Raw genomic sequence first — 19,559 nt, 5'->3', positions numbered from 1 at the left:
CAAATACACCAATCAACATGTTAATAGAATGAAGCATAAAAAATCATATGATCATCTTTGTAGATGCAGAAAAAGCATTTGACAAAATACAACATCCTTTTATGGTAACTCAGTAAGTTGGATATAGAAGAAACATACCTCAACTTAAAGGCCGTATATAATAAAATAACAGCCAACATCATACTCAGCGGTGAAAGGTTGAGAGCTTTTTCTCTAAAATCACAAACAAGACAGGTACGTGCACTTTCACCATTCCTATTCAACATAGTACTGACAGTTGTAGCCAGAGCAGTCAGGCAAGATAAAGAAATAAAAGACATCCAAATTGGAAAGGAAGAAGTAAAATGTCTTTGTTTGCAGATAGACTCCACCAAAAAACTGTTAAACTAATAAATGAATTCAGTAAAGTTGCAGGGTGTAAAATCAACATACAGAAATCTGTTATGTTTTTTTTTTCTTTTGTTTTTTTGCGGTACGCGGGCCTCTCACTGTTGTGGCCTCTCCTGTTGTGGAGCACTGGCTCCGGATGCGCAGGGTCAGTGGTCGTGGCTCACAGGCTTAGCCGCTCTGCGGCATGTGGGATCTTCCCGGACTGGGGCACGAACCGTGTCCCCTGCATGGGCAGGTGGACTCTCAACCACTGTGCCACGAGGGAAGCCCCTGTTATGTTTTTATACAGCAACAACAAACTATTTGAAAAAGAAATAAAGCAGTCACATTCACAAGTAGCATCAAAGACAATAAGATGTTTAGGAATAAATTTAACCAAGGAGGTATAAAATATGTACACTGAAAGCAATAAGACTTTGATGAAGGAAGTTGGAGAAGATGCAAATAAATGGAAGATATCCCATGTTCTTGGATTGGAGGAATTAATATTGTTAAAATTTCCATACACCCCCCAAACCATCTATAGATTCAGTGCAACCTCTATCAAAATTCCAATGGCATTTTCCACAGAACTAGAAAAAACAATTCTGAAATTAGTATGGAACCACAAAAGATCTTGAATAAACACAGCAATCCTGAGAAAGAATAACAAAGCTAGATGCATCACACTTCTTGCTTCAAACTATACTACCAGGCTATACTAATTAAAACAATATGGTCCTGACATAAAAATAGATACATAGACCAGTGGAACAGAATTGAGAGCCCAGCTAATATTTGACAAGGGAGCCAAGAATGTTCAGTGGGGAAAGAATAGTGTCTTCAATAAATGGTGTTGGGAAAACACTATTTCTGTTTTTTTTGTACACGGGCCTCTCACTGCTGTGGCCTCTCCCGTTGTGGAGCACGGGCTCCGGATGCGCAGGCTCAGCGGCCATGGCTCATGGGCCCAGCTGCTCCGCGGCATGTGGGATCTTCCCGGACCAGGGTATGAACCCGTGTCCCCTGCATCGGCAGGCGGACTCCCAACCACTGCGCCACCAGGGAAGCCCCCATTTCTGTTTTTTCATTAATTTATTATTTTTTTTTGTCTGGTTCTGATATCAGAGTAATGTTGCCCTTATGAGGTGAGTTGAAAGTATTCCCTATTCAATTTTCTGAGTTTCTGTAAAACTGATACTAATTCTTCCCTAAATATTTGGTAGAATTCACCAGTGAAACTGTCTGAATTGGAATTTTCTTTGTGGAAAAGTTTTTGACTACACATTCTGTTTCTTTAATAGATATAGGCTATTTAGTTAATCTAGGTCTTCTTAAATTTACTTGAGTATTTTTTTATTTCTAACAAGGTGTATAAATTGTTGAAATTTTGGTGTAACGTTGTTAGTGATACTTATTTACTATCATTTTAATATTTGTAGGATTGTGGTTATGCTTCTTTCATTGTGTTATTGTGATTTGTGGCTTTTCTCCCCCTCCCCCTCTTATTAGTATTGTCAGAATTAATCAATTTTTTAATCTCAAAGAACCAGCTTTTTTATTGCTTTTTCTCAATCTTCTGTTTTCTATTTTTTCACTTCTATCTTTATTATTTCCTTTATTCTGCTTATTTTCTGAGGTTAGAACTTGAGGTCCTTCATGTGAGATCTTTTTTTCTTTTGTAATATAGATTGGTTAATACTCTGACTTTCCTTCTAACCGTTCTTTTTTTTTTTTTGTGGTGCGTGGGCCTCTCACTGTTGTGGCCTCTCCCGTTGCGGAGCACAGGCTCTGGACGCGCAGGCTCAGCGGCCATGGCTCACGGGCCCAGGCGTTCCGCGGCATGTGGGATCTTCCTGGACTGGGGCACGAACCCGTGTCCCCTGCATCGGCAGGCGGACTCTCAACCACTGTGCCACCAGGGAAGCCCCTGCTCCCGCTTTTTAATAAACATCTTTATTGAAGTTTTCTTTACATACCATAAAATTCACCCATATAAGTGAACAGTTAGGTTGGAGCATTAGCTGCCTCCAGTAGGTTGATGATTTCCAAATCCAAGTCTTCAGACCTGGACGTCTTAACCTGTGTGCTGCTGACCTTTTAAACTTAGCGTGTCTAAAAACCGTACTTAATAATTCTTTCTTACTCTTTCCCTTTATTCCAAGTCACCTGTCCTCTAGGCTCTGTCTAGTTAATGGTACTCCTTTCTATTTAGTCACTATAGTGAAAACCTATCATCCTTAACTTCTTTTCCCTTTCATGTTTAATCATTTACCTAAACTTACTATTCTTGACTTTCTAAGGTCGCTGATATTTGGTCCTTCTCCATATCTACGCTAGATGGATTTTATTAGTTTTTGGTCATTTTTTGCCTGGGTGGCTGCTATGATCACCTAACTCCCTTTTGTACTGCCAACCTTGTATCTCCCTTTCTACCTCCTCTCCCAGGTCAATCCTGAGGAGGTGTTTTTCTGAAGATTTAAGTACAGGTATGCCATTTTCAATTAGAAGTACTTTAATGGTTTGCTTTTGTCCTCAGGTTGCAACACAAGCTCTGTTCATGATTGAGCTTTCGTCTTCTCTGTCTTCCTTATTATGCCCAGTCTATTCTATGCTACTGCACCCTTCTCCACCCTGCATACTATACCCTAGTGGCCATACCAACTTATTTCCTAACTGGTGTATTGTGTCGCTTCTTCCATATCTTTGTACACTATTCCTTCTCTACTTAGTATGCCCTTATTTTCTTGATCTTCCTGGCAAACTTGTTTTTTTCTTTTTTTTCCTTTTAATTTCTATTTGAAGATCATGCCTTTGTAATGCTATTTCCTATGTAAATCTGTTTTCAGGTTGTACTCGTGTGCTTATTAGAATATGCCTATGCTGTTAGACACCTCTTCTATCTAACCTATGGTCCCCTGGAACCTCACCTGTAGTTATTTACTTCCTCTGCTGTGATCTTCCTGTTTGGTGCTTATTTTGTTTACATATTTATTAGATTGTGAACTCCTGTGGGCAAATAATGTGTCTTATTTTTCTTATATTCCCTGCATCTAGCTCAGTGCCACTCACATTTGGTAAATATTTGTTGATTATCATTGAGTTAGGCTGAAGTTAATTCAGTGACTGATAACTAACCTGAAATTACCATTAATTCAAACTAAAATCCCCTAAAACCCAAGTTAGATTAATCTGTAACAGCTCTTTATGTAAATAAAATCTGTTAATAGCCACATAAATGACCTGTATCTAACTAACTTTAAGATGGAGACAGTGAGTTTGTGTTGATGGTTCATCAACTGCTTTATTAAAGTGGGAACACTAAAGAAGTTGGTGTTTTGTGGGAGCAACATGACCAGAGTAATTGGATTTGGTGTAGAAGCTGAGGGTCAGTGAATTTCTCTGTGCTTCACCTTGAATTGCTTTCATCCTCTTTCAGGTAGCTGACAATTACTCGTATTGAGAAACAGTTGGACTTTTCTATTAACATGTTTTCTTAAGAATGGGGTCCATTCTTACAGAATTTGTGAGCCCAGGTGTGATAGAATTTGTGTTTTTTGGTTCTTAACTATAAATCAGTACACCAGAAGAATACATGATTTTGCTTAAAAGGGTAACATTCAGAAAGGTCTTTGTTATTTATATGACAGTGTTATTCTGTGCAAATGGGATATATTAATTTGCTATTGCAAATCATCTTAGACTGTATTTGTGAACAACACTTTTATAATGGTTGATACCTCTTGGTTACTTAGAGTTTAAAGAGTTACTCATGACATTGAAGGAGTGACATTTCTCTTTGGAAGGGCTTAATTCCTTTAGGCACGTGCCACTGAGCTCTGTAGAATACTGTTGAGTATTTTCTGTACTGGTTGCTCCCTCTCCTATAGTTGTTTCCTAAAACCATTCTTGGCCTATACTTGTACATAAGTAGCTATTTACATAACTGTTTCAACTATTTTTGTTGTGCTTTCCTGGATCCTCTGAAATATCTTTAGGGTGTTATTAAAATTTAGGGTGTTTGAACTGTTATTTAGTATCTAACATTGTTATTAAAAACAAGGACCATTGTATGGGCATTGTCTTTTATCTTTTAAAAGATAGAATTACATTGTTGATTTATTCAGCACTTTTTAAAAAGTCACTTCATAGGGGCTTTGGTGAGTTTTCATAGAATTTGGAGATTAGTAAGAGTCAGTTTAGTAAAATTCCCTTATAGTGGTTGAGGGTAGTTAATATATGCCAAAGTCTTTAAGGGCTCTCATGTTTCTTAAATCTAGGTCAAAGAATAGGGCCTGGAAATCTTAGCAATGAAATAATGGATGTGAATGAAAGCTGATGTAAAAAGTGTTTCTATCAATATGAGGAAAGAATGTTATCAAAGGAAGTTTAAATGCTTGGAGTCTAGAAAGATGAGACCCAATGAGTAGGAAGAGAAGGAAATTACTGAGTACCTTCTGTCTGTTAGATAGTTTCTTTCCTTTCCTTGTTGTACTTTTATTTATAATAATTTGTAGATTCTTTGGATTTTTCTATATAAAAAGCATGTTATCTGTCATAGAAGGCATTATTTTTGGAACTTTAATTTTTTTCTTATATTTTAATCTTACTTTTGCCTCTTGTTTTACTTTGCTGGCTAGAAGTACAATCAAACAGAAGTGTGATAGTGAGGATCCTTATTTGTTTCTCTCATTTTGAAGGAAACGCTTCTAAAGTTTCACTATGAAGAATGATATTTGCTGTAGGTATTGGAAGATATCTTTTATTAGATTGAAGTTCTCTTTTTCTCCTTTGCTGTAGAGTTTTAAGAATGGGTGTTGAGGGCTTCCCTGCTGGCGCAGTGGTTGAGAGTCCACCTGCCGATGCAGGGGACACGGGTTCGTGCCCCGGTCTGGGAAGATCCCACATGCCGCAGAGCGGCTGGGCCCGTGAGCCATGGCCACTGAGCCTGTACGTCCGGATCCTGTGCTCTGCAACGGGAGAGGCCACAACAGTGCGAGGCCTGCGTACCGCAAAAAAAAAAAAAAAAAAAAAATGGGTGTTGAATTTTGTCACTTTTCTGTTTTTACTTTGTACAATTTTTCTTTAATAATAGGTAGATTACGTGGATAGAATTTTCTGATGTTAAACTATTCTCACTTCTGGGATAAGTCCAATTAGTTATGATGAATTTTTTTTTCTATTTTTTAAATGTTACTGATAATTTTGCTAATATTAAAAAAAAATCTGTGTTCATGAATGAGCTTAGCCTGTGATTGTCCTTTTTCCATGGTAATCATTCAGTTCTGTTTTGCGCATGCTAAATTAGAGGGGTTTGGCAAGTGTCTTACATGATATTAGAAATTTGGATCTGGAGTACTTAGTAACGTGGAAAAGGCTGACTATAAATATTTTGATATAATAGTTGAGAAAATACAGCTGGATGATGTTGAATAGGAAGGTATATAGAGTAAGAACAGAAATGAGGATGGAATACAACATTTTGGGGGTTCATCGATGATGGTAAAGCCAATAATTAGAGGCTTGTTGGAAAGGCACGTGTGAGAAACAGGGAATTCAAAGGAAGGAAAAACTTAGCTATCAGTTTTTAACTGTGGTGGGTAGAAGAGATGTGAGGTTAGAGAAAGTGGAAACAGCAAATGTAGTACTCTGAAAAAGTATGGTGGTAAAAGGAAGGAGGGGGGACACCAATGAAGGTGGAGCTGGAGGCAGTTTTGAAGGAAGTTTTTATTTAATTTTTTAAGGGTGGATGAGACTTCATGTTTGTAGGTGAAGAGTAAAACTCTAGTAAAGAAGGATGTAGTGAATATGGGGAAATGTATATTCACCTAAATCTTTGCCAAACAAGATTTCAATGTAATTTTATCTGTTCTTCTGTAATCTAGGGTTGTATTTGTCTTTCAGAATGTTTCCAAACATGATTTATTTAAACACTCTAATTGGAGAAGGAAATCTATTACTTGGTTAGTTTATTTCTGGCAGATCAGCCCTTAGATACTAACGAGAGTCTCAGGGAAAGAGGACATCTAGGGTGGAGAGTGGCTCAGTAAAGACTAGGTCATTCATCAGCCATAAAAATCACAAAATAATAGTGGCTTAAGCTGAAGCAAAGTAGAAGTCTGTTTCTGATCTATAGGGCAGTTTCTATGAGGGAAGCTGAAAAATAGAATTTTTATTTTGCAGGAGCATATGCTTAGCTAAAAATTGATGGCTCTAAGACTAAGGAGGAAGGGAGCAAGATATTGAGAGAATGGTATCAGTGTCTACACAGTAGAGACAATCTCTTAAATAAAATTCATCTTTTGTGTGAAAGGCAGTATTTGCATAGTTTAAGAAGTCAAAATGCACGTTTGTACCTAGGCTCTCTACTTACTAGCTCTGTGACCCTGAGCAAATTCCTTTTTCTCTTTGTGCTTTAGTGTTTTCCTAATAAGATGGAGAACAGTGTTAAATATAAGGTGCCTCATAAATTGGTATGAGGATTAAATAAGATAATCTAAGTAGTTGACTAAGTCAGTGCCTGGTATATCTAACCCAAAAACAATTATTAGTTTTGTCATTTGCCTCTGATTTTCAAGGATCAAGGGTGTGTGGAAGGAAAAAACAAAAACCAAGCAAAACGAGACAACAACAACAACTAAAAAAAAACCCCAAACCTAATATTACTTATGGGATATCAAAAAGTGATTTAACTATTACGCATAGGATATAATTGAAAAAGTAATTTCAAATCTCATGGGAACCTGTAGATTTAAGATTAGATTTTTTTTTGGAAGCCTTGGATGGTACCCAGAGTTAGCCAGACTGCAAAGTTTGAGGGCACAGTCCTCCACAAGACCACCCTTACTTCGGATACCACCTGAAATTTCAGGGGACTCCCAAAGCCACCCTCAGGTTTGATAATTTGCTAGGACTCACAAAACTCACTGAAAGTTATCACACTCATGAAAGGATTATAGATTACAGAGAAAGGATGGAGTTTAAAATCAGCCAAGGGAAAGAAGCACATAGGATAAATTCCAGGAAGGTTCCAAATGTGGAGCTTTTGGTGTCCTCTTCTTTTAAAGTCAGGACATTACTCTCCCAGCATCAGTGTGTGACAGTATGTGTTGCCACCCACCTAAGCTCACATGAGCTTTGGCGTCCAGAGTTTTCAAGGCATGATTAATTGATTTCCCATGTAGTTGAACTCAGTCTCCATGTTGGCTCATACTTTGTGACCCAAAACCCTTACCCTAAGTGGTATTGTTGGATTTTTTTAGCATGGCCAGCCCCCACCCTAGGACTATTGGATGTGGCCAACCCCATCCTAAAATCTGGTGTGGCCAGCACCCACCATAAACAAGGACACTTCTATGAAGTTTGACAGATTACCTCCCAGAAGCTGAGGACAAGTCCAGACTTCTCTTTGGGCAAGGCCAAATTCTTTACTACATAGAAAGATATAAGGCACTGATGAAAAGCAAGAGACATTTGCAAATGGAAGTTCAACATGATTATCTGTTGAAGATATCAAAGTTAAAAAAAATCTTAAAAACACATAAGTAAAACAAAGATCATTCAGGTGATAAACATCCAGAACATTTGATCCAGCTGGTGTAATTTAAAATCTAGAAATTTGGGCACTAAAGCAAAATTTGAGGAGCTCCTTGAAAAGAGATCAAAATAAAAATTTGAGATATATAGGGGAAAAAACGAGAAAGAAAACTCATGGTGCTACTAAATGATTATTGTGGAAAGATGTTCTTAAGGAAGAAAGGAAAAGCAGGAATAAAGTGCATTTTTTGGTAAGTTGTGGGGATTACTGCATTCACTTGTATTTTGAAACAGAGATTGGAGGATTTGATATAATTAATGGTTTATGTTTGTATAGAAAATTACAGTTTTGTTAAATACTTGTACTTACCTTGGATAAGTGTAGCCAAGTGTATTAGGAGAGTATTATTTGTTTTCCTATTTTTATTGAAGAAAGTACTGATGTTAGAGGTTTTTGAGTGATTTGTGCCAGGTTGCTGGGTGAGTTTGGAGCAGAGCTGGAACTGGAATCCTTGTCTCCTAACTTTTTGCTTAAGTACTTCTACTTCACGTACTTTTTTCCCAACTACAAAATGATTCTTCTTGGATCTATTCTCTAGGCCTAGGCACAATGTTTTCTGTTGGTAAGGAGGGGGAGGGGGATTGGAAGGCAATTGGGTGGTACCTGCCTGTATTTACTTTGGTTGTCTTATCTAAGACTTTATTCAGCACCTGTCTGCTGCTGCTGCCCTCATCTGCCTGAGTCTCCTGAACAGATCAGCCCAGGATTACCCTTGGACCCACACTGGGGCCAACCTTGGCTCCTCTGTGCCATACTTTTCTGTCTGCAGGCCCTATGGACTTTTTCTTGCTACCCAAATGACCTTGTTTGTCCCTGACTCTCTGGCTCTGCTGTGATTCCTCCTCTTTTCTCTGTTTTCCTCATCAGCCCCTTTTCACAGCAAGGTATCCAATTTTCTTTTTCTCTAAACATTTAACATTTTATTTTAAGTACTAGGCTGTGAATTGATTTTTTTCTCTCTTGATATACAGTTCTGTGATTTTCAGCACATGTTCACATTTGTGTAACCACTGAAATAGGATATATAACAATGCTATAATCCAGAAAAACTGTCCTGTATTATTCTCTTATAGTTAACCTCTCCCCTTATCCATAACTTGTGTCATCCACTAATATAGTCATCATCCTTCTATTTTTGTCTTTTTGAGAATGTCAAGTAAAATGTAAATTTTGAGACTGTCTCCTTTCACTGACATAATACCTTTGAAATGCATTCAGGTTGTGTTTACAAATAGTTTCTTTTTATTGCTGAGTAGTATTCCCATAGTGTGGCTATACCACAGTATAAACAGTGGTTTACTTAACCATTTACTTGTTGAAAGACATAAGGATTGCTTCCAGTTTTTGCCTGTTATGAGTAAAGCTGAGTATGAGTATAAATATTTTTGTATAGGATCCCCCCCCAATTTTTGAAATTGTGGTAAAATATGCATAACATAAAATTTACCATCTTAACTATTTTTACTTGTACAGTGAAATGGTATTAAATACATTTATATTGTTGTGCAACCGTCACCACTATCCATCTCCAGAACTCTTTTCATCTTGCTAAACTGAAACTCTGCACCCATTAAACAATAACTTCCTACTTTTTCTTTTCCCCCAGCCTCTTGCAACCACCATTCTACTTTCTGTCTCCATAATTTTGACTACCCTAAGAATCTCATATAATTGGAATCATATAGTATTTGTCTTTTTGTAACTGGCTTCTGTATAGGTTTTTGTGTGAACATAAGCCTTAATTTCTCTGGGATAAATGTCCAGGGCAATTGCAGGATTCTGTGATAGTTACGTTTAGTTTTTAAAGAAACTGCTAAATTTTTCCAAAGTAGCTGTACTGTTTTACAATCTCACCAGCAATGTTGTTAAGTCCAGAGTTTGAATTCAATTTCTAGAGAGGTAACTTTGGTGACCCCCTTAGAGTAGTCATCACTGGATGATTTGGAAAATAGTAACTACCACTCCTGTATTCATTCACGTGGATTGGGGTGGAGGTGGAGAAAAGATTCAGCGCTGGGTAGAAATCCAGTAGGTATCTACTGCAGTAGTGGTTTCCAAACCTGTATGCACACCAGAATCATCAGAGGAGCTCTTAATAATACAAATTCATGGGTCTCATACAGACCTGCTAAATTGGAATCTGTATTTTTAACAAGGGCTCAAGAGAATTTTAAGTGGTCATGCTCACATCAGTTGGACCATTGTGTTGTAAGATCGATGGAATTTCCAAAAGTTTAGAAGTGTATGATGTATATTTAACAAATAAAAAATTTCCCATCCTCTTATCTTTCCTGCTTCTCTCTCTTTCTTTGACCCTATGTTTATATTTTGTCCCCTCTTCACATCAGTTTATGAAATGCTCTTATTTATTTATTTACTTAAGCTTTATTTTTAATTGAAGTGTAGTTGATTTACAATGTTGTGTTAGTTTCTGGTTTACAGAAAAGTGATTCACTTATACATATATATATTCTTCATATTGTTTTCCATTACGGTTTATTATAGGATATTGAATATAGTTCCCTGTGCTATACTGTAGGACCTTGTTGTTTATTATTTGGTCCCTTCTTGATACTTACTTCTATTTTTTATTTTGTCTCCCCCATCTAGTTTTTCACTGGTCTCTCTTTTCTCTCTCTCTCTTTTTTTTTTTCCTCATGTGTCTACTAATAAGTTATTGATTGCTATTTTCTGCTTTTACTTGGCCCTTCAATTGTAACTTTCTAGGTTCCCTTTTTCTCCACTGTGTGAGGTGGTTGCTCTTCAGCATCTAGAGCTCATTTTCTTTCTCATACTAAGATATATTTATCCTCTTCTTCAGGCAGGTAGATCCAAGTCTCTCTCACGGATCATTCTTTTTTTTTTTTTTTTTGTGGTACACGGACCTCTCACTGCTGCGGCCTCTCCCGTTGCAGAGCACAGGCTCCGGACGCGCAGGCCCAGCGGCCATGGCTCACGGGCCCAAACGCTCCGCGGCATGTGGGACCCTCCCAGACCGGGGCACGAACCCGTGTCCCCTGCATCGGCAGGCAGACCCCCAACCACTGCGCCACCAGGGAAGCCCATGGATCATTCTTATTAATGGCAGGAGCAGAAAACAACTATCAGGGTTTGGTGGAGGAAACTTTAAGTTTTATGTTTATTTTTCTCCTCTTCTTATAGGGAAGAAGAAGAACGTTTGAGAAATAAAATTCGAGCTGATCATGAGAAGGCCCTGGAAGAAGCAAAAGAAAAATTAAAAAAGTCAAGAGAGGAAATCCGAGCAGAAATACAGACAGAGAAAAATAAGGTAGTCCAAGAAATGAAGACAAAAGAGAAAAAGCCACTGCCAGCAGTTCCTATACCAAACCTTATAGGAACACATGGTGGAGACCCAGAAGATAATGACCTAAGAGAGAAAAGGGAAAAAATTAAAGAGGTAATAAGCTGAGATTTGTGATACGAGGTGTTATGGATATGTCTGTCTGTCTATCTATCTATCTATCTATCTATCTATCTATCGGGCTGGCCAAAGGTTCCTTTGGTTTTTAAGTAAAAAAAAAAAAAGACACATTTTTCATTTTCACCAAGAACTTTATTGGACAATGTATTCACCATTTTATTCCACTACCTTCTGCCATTTTTCAGGCAACTTCATAATTCCATCTTCCCAAAGCTTTTTATCTTTTTGAGCAAAGAACTGTTCTAGGTGCCTTTTACAGTCTTACGGGGAATTGAAATTTTTTCCATTAAGAGAATTGTGTAAAGAGTTAAATACATGGAAATCGGAAGGTGCAATGTCTGGTGAATACGGCGGATGAATCAGAACTTCCCAGCCAAGCTGTAACAGTTTTTGCCTGGTCATCAAAGAAGCATGTGGTCTTGGGTTATCCTGATTGAAGACTATGCATTTTCTGTTGACTAATTCTGGATGCTTTTCGTCGAGTGCTGCTTTCAGTTGGTCAAATTGGGAGCAGTACTTGTTGGAATTAATGGTTTGGTTTTCTGGAGGGAGCTCATAATAGAGGACTCTCTTTGAACCCCACCATATACACAACATCACATTCTTTGGATGAAGACTGGCCTTTGGTGTGGTTGGTGGTGGTTCATTTTGCTTGTCCCGTGATCTCTTCCATTCCACGTTACTGTACAGTATCCACTTTTCATCGCCCATCACAATTAGTTTTCAAAACAGAACATTTTCATTATGTTTAAGTAGAGAATTACTATGCGGAAATATGGTCAAGAAGTTTTATTTTTGCTTAACTTATGTGGAACCCAGACATCAAAGTGATGAACATGACCAAGCTGGTGCAAATGATTTTCAGTGCCTGATTTGGGTATTTTGAGTATGTCGGCTGTCTCCTGTGTGGTATAACATTGATTGTTCTCAGTGTCTCGATTTGATTGCCATTAACTTCAAATGGTCTACCTGACCATGGAGCATCATTCAGCGAGAAATCTCCATGAAACTTCACAAACCACTTTGGACATGTTTGATCAGTCACAGCACCTTCTCCATACAAATCTTTTTTTGCGTTTCAGTTGCGTTTTTACTTTTCTTGAAATAATGAAGCATAATATGCCCCAAATGTTGCTTTATTTCTTCCATCTTCAATATTAAAATGGCTGCACGAAAATTCACCAGTTTTGGTTTGTTTTTTTAATGCACACTGATATGAGGTCTGTCACAATACGATCTAATAAAATTGTTTGGAATGAAGTTAAAGACAACTAAGCGCTACTAGAGCCATCTTACAGAAAAAACTGAATGAATCTTTTGGCCACCCAACCCAATATCTATCTGTATTTGTACCATCTATGGTGTCATACTTTGATCTTGTTTGTTTTGAGGTCAAAATTGTAGTTCAGTTTGCAAGTTGGCAGTAAGAGCTAAAACTCTCTTAATATCGATTATAATTATAGAATACTTAAAATTTTTGATATAATGTTGTTTGGATAGTTACATTACTCACCCTGTGTTCAGAGATCTTTTGATGTTCAGTATTTTATAAATAATGTAGAGTATATCCATAACAATTTATCATTTAATAAGAAATTTCTTAAGTGTTTAGTTACTCGGAACTCAGCTAGATATTATGCAAATCTTCTCATAAACATGTTTCTGAAGAGTTAGCATTATGTCTGCCATCTTTCAAGGAACCCGTTGTGATACCACTTAACTATACTGCAGATTAAGAACACATCCTTCCAAAGAGTCTCAATGGATTGAAGAGTAGGGAAGGATTGATTTCAACTTTTTTGAAATTTCTTTTGGTCTCAGAAGTCTGTCAATTTGTTATTCTAGGAGTTATTTGGAGATAAAGAGAGTACCAGAGGGAGAGGAAATCTGGTGAATATTTTAGTAGAACTTTGTTAATTAGAACTCCTAATTCTGGGTGGAGTTTGTAGTTGTACTGCTTATGAAGAAAAAGACTTCGTTAGAGTGTAATAGCATCAACAATATTTCAAATCTATTGTTCATCATAAAATAAGACAATAAGTTTAGTTCAAATAGATATCTATTTGGATATATTCTAGTAACGAATATGGAAGATTTGCAGGTATTTTAAGCGTGGCCTTATGAATTGGTATAAAATATGTCCTCTGATTTTACCTCACCTTTGGATTCTGTGTTTTATACTCAGGCTGCTTGAGGCACTTTCTTTGGACAGTGTTGAGGACTTTGATACATTTCTTTTCAGATGCCTTACCTTTTTTTTAGATGTCATTAGAATTTATTGAAATACTGTCTGATGTACATAATAATTCAGGTAGGTAACAGTATGTGTTGAGAGGACCCAAGACCACCCACAGGCTCAGTGATTCACTGGGAGTACTCACAGAACTTAGCAAAACTGTTGCATTCATGGTTTTGGTGTATTCAGCTGAAAATGTACAGATTAAAATCAATAGAAAAGGCACATAGGACGAAGTCCAGTAGAGACCAGGTACAAACTCCTAGTTGTCCTCTCCCAGTGGAATGATACGGACAGCGCTTAATTCTTCCAGAAATGATTTGTGGCAATGTGCACAATGTATTGCCAGCCAGGGAAGTTCACCCCAGCCTTGGTGTCCAGATTGTTTATCAAGAGTTCATTATGTAGGGTTGGCTAATCTTAGTTCTTCAGCCCCTCCAGAGGTCATGCTGATACCGTGTGGTTCAAGGTCCCCACTGTAAATCACGTTTTAGCATAAACTATCTGACATGGCCCAAGACTTCAGGTAAACAAAGATACTCTTAACAGGCAGGATAATAAAGGTTTAGAGGTTATTTTCCAGGAGACTGGTACAGGCCAGACCTTTTTTGAGGATGTGCAGGGTTTGGACAACCCAGACCTGCTAAGTGAATCCTATAGAGCATACAATATTATCCAGGGTTCTTGTAAATTAACATAAAACATATTAAGAATCCCTGTGTAGGCTCCTGTTAAACATTATGGTAACTGACTTAGTAAGCAGAGAAAGTTGGGATCTAAGCCTGCAGGGGAAGAAGCTAACAAGAGGCAAGGTGATGTGAATACCTGCAGAATATCTGAAAGTATCAAGAATTAGAAACACCATTTCCCTCTGAAGGCAGGGGTATAAAATAGAGCTGGAAAAGGATTATTTGAAAGTTTTTAAAGGAGCTCTTAACCCTTAGATCCCTAGTTCCCTAGCCTAAGCATCCTAGTTGCTGTCCTCCCTTCCCCAAAAGAAGACTAAAAGTTTACTTTTGGATGGATGAATTAGGGAAGATCTAGACTTTGGGAATACCAAGTATGGCTGAGGGGAAAGGGCAGAGGTCATTCTAAAAAGTGAAGCGGCCATAAAAAGAAAAACGAAATTGAGTTATTTGTAGTGAGGTGGATGGACCTAGAATCTGACATACAAAGTGAAGTAAGTCAGAAAGAGAAAAACAAATACTGTATGCTAACACATATATTTGGAATCTAACAACAACAACAACAAAAGTGGTCATGAAGAGCCTAGAGGCAAGACGGGAGTAAAGACACAGACCTACTAGAGAATGGACTTGAGGTTACAGGGAAGGGGAAGGGTAAGCTGGGACAAAGTGAGAGAGTGGCATGGACATATATACATATAGGTAGCTAGTGGGAAGCAGCCGCATAGCACAGGGAGATCAGCTCGGTGCTTTATGACCACCTAGAGGGGTGGGATAGGGAGGGTGGGAGGGAGACGCAAGAGGGAAGAGATATGGGGACATATGTATATGTATAACTGATTCACTTTGTTATAAAGCAGAAACTAACTCACCATTGTAAAGCAATTATACTCCAATAAAGATGTTTAAAAAAAAAAAGTGAAGCGAGTAGTAGGGATGGAGGGAATTAAGTGAAAAATGGATTCTGAATATTGAGACAACTTTATCCTGCTCAACTCTTTGAATTCTGGCAGCCAGGTGTATTTTCAATTAGCAGGAAAATGAAGGACTTCTGTCTGGAGAGACTTGACTGGCCCAAGAGGAAAGACCTAGTCTATTTCTCAGTGAAACACCCCTGGGTTTCATCTGAGCTCCCTAAGATGAGGCTCAGTCAATAAGTCTTGCCTCTTCACTGACAGCCTTTGATTGTCTTGTAAGTGCTTCACTCATATGTGAAGAGCAAACCACGGATCACCAGACATGTAAGGAAAGTTTCTCACATGAGACAAATGGAAGAAAGGAATTTAGAGGATACAGAAACCATACAGGGAGCAGAATACATATATCAAAAAAGAATATCTTTAGGATGCCAAAAAGTTAAATTCATGAAATGAGAATAAGTTATAAAAAGGAACATTTACAGAATAAGGAAGAGTTCTTGGAAATTAAAGATATTGATACATTAAAAAATTCAGTAGAAGAGTTGGAAGATAAAATTGAGCAAATCTCTTGGAAGGACAAAAGATTAAGAAAACAAGAAAAATGATAAGATCAATCTGGAACATCTAACAAGTGATTAATTAGGAGTTTTGGAAAAAGAACAGGGAAAATAGAGGGGAAGAAGTCAAAGAAACAATTCAAAGGCTCCTACTGAAATTTTAGAAAAAGAGGCATAAAAAACAGATCCTAAAAGTTTACAGAGAAAAAAATAGTTTCACCCAAAAGATTTGGATTGTACATAATGGCACATTAGATTCCTCAACAATAATATTAGAAAGTGGAAGAGAATGGAGCTAAGGTTAGGAAGAATTATATATTCAGCCAAATTATGAACCAAATCTGAGGGTAAAGATATTTTTAGATGTTTTCTCAGATTGCTACTGCAAAATATGCTTCAGCATAAAAATAGGAAGATAAACGATTTTGGAAACAGGATCTGTCACTAGAGAGAGAAAGGAAGGTCAGTCTCAGGACTGTGAAAAAGGGGATCAGATGATGGCTGTGCTTCAGGTTGAGAGAATGGAAGTCTAGGTTAGAGTTAGGAGGATAGAGAGCCTCAGGAAGGATTTATCAGAGAATAAAATGGAACTGATGGTTTATCTGATGTGTTTAATTATATTGAGACAAATTTTGAAACTCAAGTATAATTTGGAAGTAAATTAATAATTGTTACCTTTAAAACTACATCAACAAAAATACCCACCAAACTTCAGACCAGTAGTTAACATCAGGGAAAACAAAAGTTGAACAAAATAATATAGTAATTGTAAGAAAAACATGTTGTTAACTACATTGGAAGGATGTGAGCCAGGGAATATATGTGGGGAAGTTTATGTGGAGGTGAGCTGATAGTGTATACGAAAGCTAAATTATCTTAACTATAGGGGAATATAGTAAATAGCTAAAACTTTTTTTAAAATCAAGAAATAGCACTAAAAATTGTACTTAGAAATACAGTGGTAAATAGAAAAGCAGGTCAAAGAGTTTAAGTAATTGGCTCAGGAAAGTGGAAGGAAAGGAAAGTGGGGAAGATAGGACAGGCTATTAGATTTTTTAAAAATTCAACTTTATTGAGACATAATTTATGTACAATAAAATGTATTTATTTTAAGAGTATAGCTTGGTGAGTTTTGGCAGATGTATATACTTGAGTAACAACAGTGGCGATCAAGCTGTGAATAGGTCCATAATCTCAGAATGGTTTATTTGTGCCCCTCTTCAGTCTACCCCATTCCTTGGCCCCAGGCAACTGCTGGTCCGCTTTTAATCATTATAGATTAGATTTGTCTTTTCTAGAGTTTCAGTGAAATGGCGTCATAAGGTATGTGATATTTTGTTTCTGGGCTGTGGCTCAGCATGTTTTTGAGATTCATCTATGTATATTACAATAAAGGTAATTTTTTTTTCTTCGTAGTATTCCATTGTATGGCTATACGATGATTTGTTTTATTCATTCACCTGTTGAACATTTGTTCAACCTTTGGTCCAGTTTTTGGCTATTATGAATAAAGTTGCTATGTACATTTGTGTACAAGTCTTTTTGTGGGCATATGTTTGTTTTAGTTTGACATTTCAGTCTGTGATCTGTTGTGAGTTATTTTTTTTTTGTTTATTGTGTGAAGTAAAGGTTGTGCTTCGTTTTCTCCCCATAGGGCTTTTTAGTGTTCCAGAATTATTTGTTGAAAAGATTATCCTTTCTTGATTGAATTACCTTGGCATTTTTGTTCAAAATCAATTGATAAAATCAACAGATGTTGAGTCTCTTTCTGGACTCATATCTGTTTCATTAATCTATATTCCTGTCCTTAATGAGAGTAGGACGCTGTGTTGATTGACTTTTATAGTTAAGTTTTGAAATCAGTTAAGTCCTCCAACTTTCTTCTTTTAAAAATAGTTTTGGCCATTCTAAGTCCTTTGACTTTATTGAATTAGCTTTTCTGTGAAAATAAAAGGTTGCTGGGATTTTGATTGGGATTTCATTGAATCTGTAGATGATTTGGGAAGAATTGTCATCTTAACAGTATTGACTTTTTCATTCCCTGAGCATATCTGTCCGCTTACTTAGGTTTTCTTTAATTTACCTCAGCAGTGTTTTGTAGTTCTTAGTGTATAGTTCTTGCACATGTTCTATTTCATGTTTTTTGATGCTAGTATAAATGGAATTGTTTTTGAATTTCCATTTCTGTTCATTACTAGCATATAGAAATATAATTTATTTTAGTTTGCTGAACTTGTATCTTATTTACTGAAGTCATCTTCTAGTTTTAGTGGCTTTTTATTTTAAGATTGCTTAGGATTTCCCTTGTACATCGTCATGTCGTCTGTGAATAGAGGTACTTTTCCTTTCTCCTTTTTGATTTTTATGCCTATTATTTCTTCTTATTATTGCCATGGCGAGGACTTTCAGTACATTGTTGAAAAGAAGTGATGAGAATAGATGTACTTGATTTGTTCTCAACTTTAGGAGTAGGGTCTTTTACCATTAAGTGTGATGTTAGCTGTAGGTTTTTTTTGAAGATGCCCTTAATTAAGTTGAGGATGTTGCCTTGTAGTTGTGGTTTACTGAAAGTTTTTTTCATGAATTGGTGTTGAATTTTGTCAAATGTTTTCTCTACATCTAAAAAGATGATTGTATGATTTTTTTCTTTTTATTCCGTTAACATGGTGAATTATAGTGATGTGTTTTTGAATGTTAAATTAGACTTATATTCCTGGGTTAAACTGCACTTGGTCATTGTGTAGTATCCTCTTTATATATTGTCACTTTTTGTTAAAGAATTGTTAAGGAATTTTGCATCTGGGCTTTTGAGATATGTTGGTTTTTAATTCCCTTGTAATGTCTTTGCCTAGTTTTGGTGTCTGAGTAATGCTGGCTGCAAAAAACAAGTTGATAAATGTTTTAATGAATATTATGTTTGAGATACCACAGGCTACTATTACATAATTCAACTAATATATAATTAAATACTCTGCTGTTGTGTAGCTTAGTACTCCCTGGCTTGTAAGAAACTCAGTTCAAACTAATTGATATAAAAATATTTTTTAGCTTAGGGGCTCTGAACTAGAGCTTCAAGTTTGGCTGAATCCAAGTCTGTAGATGTTATTGTCAATAATATGCATGTCTCTTTCTGTTTTCTTTTTTTATTTAGTTTCTACATGTTGGGAGAGAGACCCCATCAGCTCCAGGATTATATATTACATAGATCTTGAGATTGCAAAATGAGAGTCCCTCTGTCTGCTGGTGTCTATAACAATATGTATGAAAGGACTTGACTGCCTTTACTTGAGTCACATGTACTCAATCACTTTGTGTAGGTCAGGGGTTGGCAAACTACAAACTGCTGGCCAAATTCTGATTGCTGCCTATTTTTTAAAAATACAGTTTAATTGGAACCCAGTCATGCTCATTTGTTTATGTATTGTCTAGGGCTGCTTTTATTTTTTTAAAATACAGTTTAATTAGAACCCAGTCATGCCCATTTGTTTATGTATTGTCTAGGGCTGCTTTTATGCTGCAGTAGCCAAGTTTAGTAGTTGCCATACATGCTTACGGACTGCAAAGCCTAAAATATTTACTTTATAGGAAGAGTTTGCTGATCTTTGGTCTAAAGGTTATGGATACTCTAGCTAGGCTGTGTTAATTGGTTGTGGAATCAGAGCCGCTTTTTGACAGCTTTGTCAGAATCACAGTGAGGGAAGGAGAGCTGTTTCCAAAAGGATTGGCAGTTCCTAAAAGGAAAGAATGCCAAA

At 36.9% G+C, this 19,559-nt stretch overlaps 1 protein-coding gene across 3 annotated transcripts in view; it reads left to right on the top strand.

Annotated features, from left to right (window-relative positions):
- Positions 1 to 19,559, top strand: part of MAN1A2 (mannosidase alpha class 1A member 2) — a 168,094-nt gene that overhangs the window by 36,153 nt on the left and 112,382 nt on the right. For all 3 annotated transcript variants that reach the window (XM_073809085.1, XM_019919690.2, XM_073809077.1), the window contains exon 2: positions 11,129 to 11,384. In XM_073809085.1, the coding sequence (XP_073665186.1) occupies positions 11,129 to 11,384 (256 nt within the window). The remainder of the gene's footprint in view (positions 1 to 11,128; positions 11,385 to 19,559) is intronic.

Source organism: Tursiops truncatus, chromosome 1 (genome assembly GCF_011762595.2).
Source record: "Tursiops truncatus isolate mTurTru1 chromosome 1, mTurTru1.mat.Y, whole genome shotgun sequence".
Classification (NCBI taxonomy): Eukaryota; Metazoa; Chordata; class Mammalia; order Artiodactyla; family Delphinidae; genus Tursiops; species Tursiops truncatus.
Note: the sequence above shows the minus strand (reverse complement) of the source record. Positions and strands in the feature narration are given on the sequence as shown.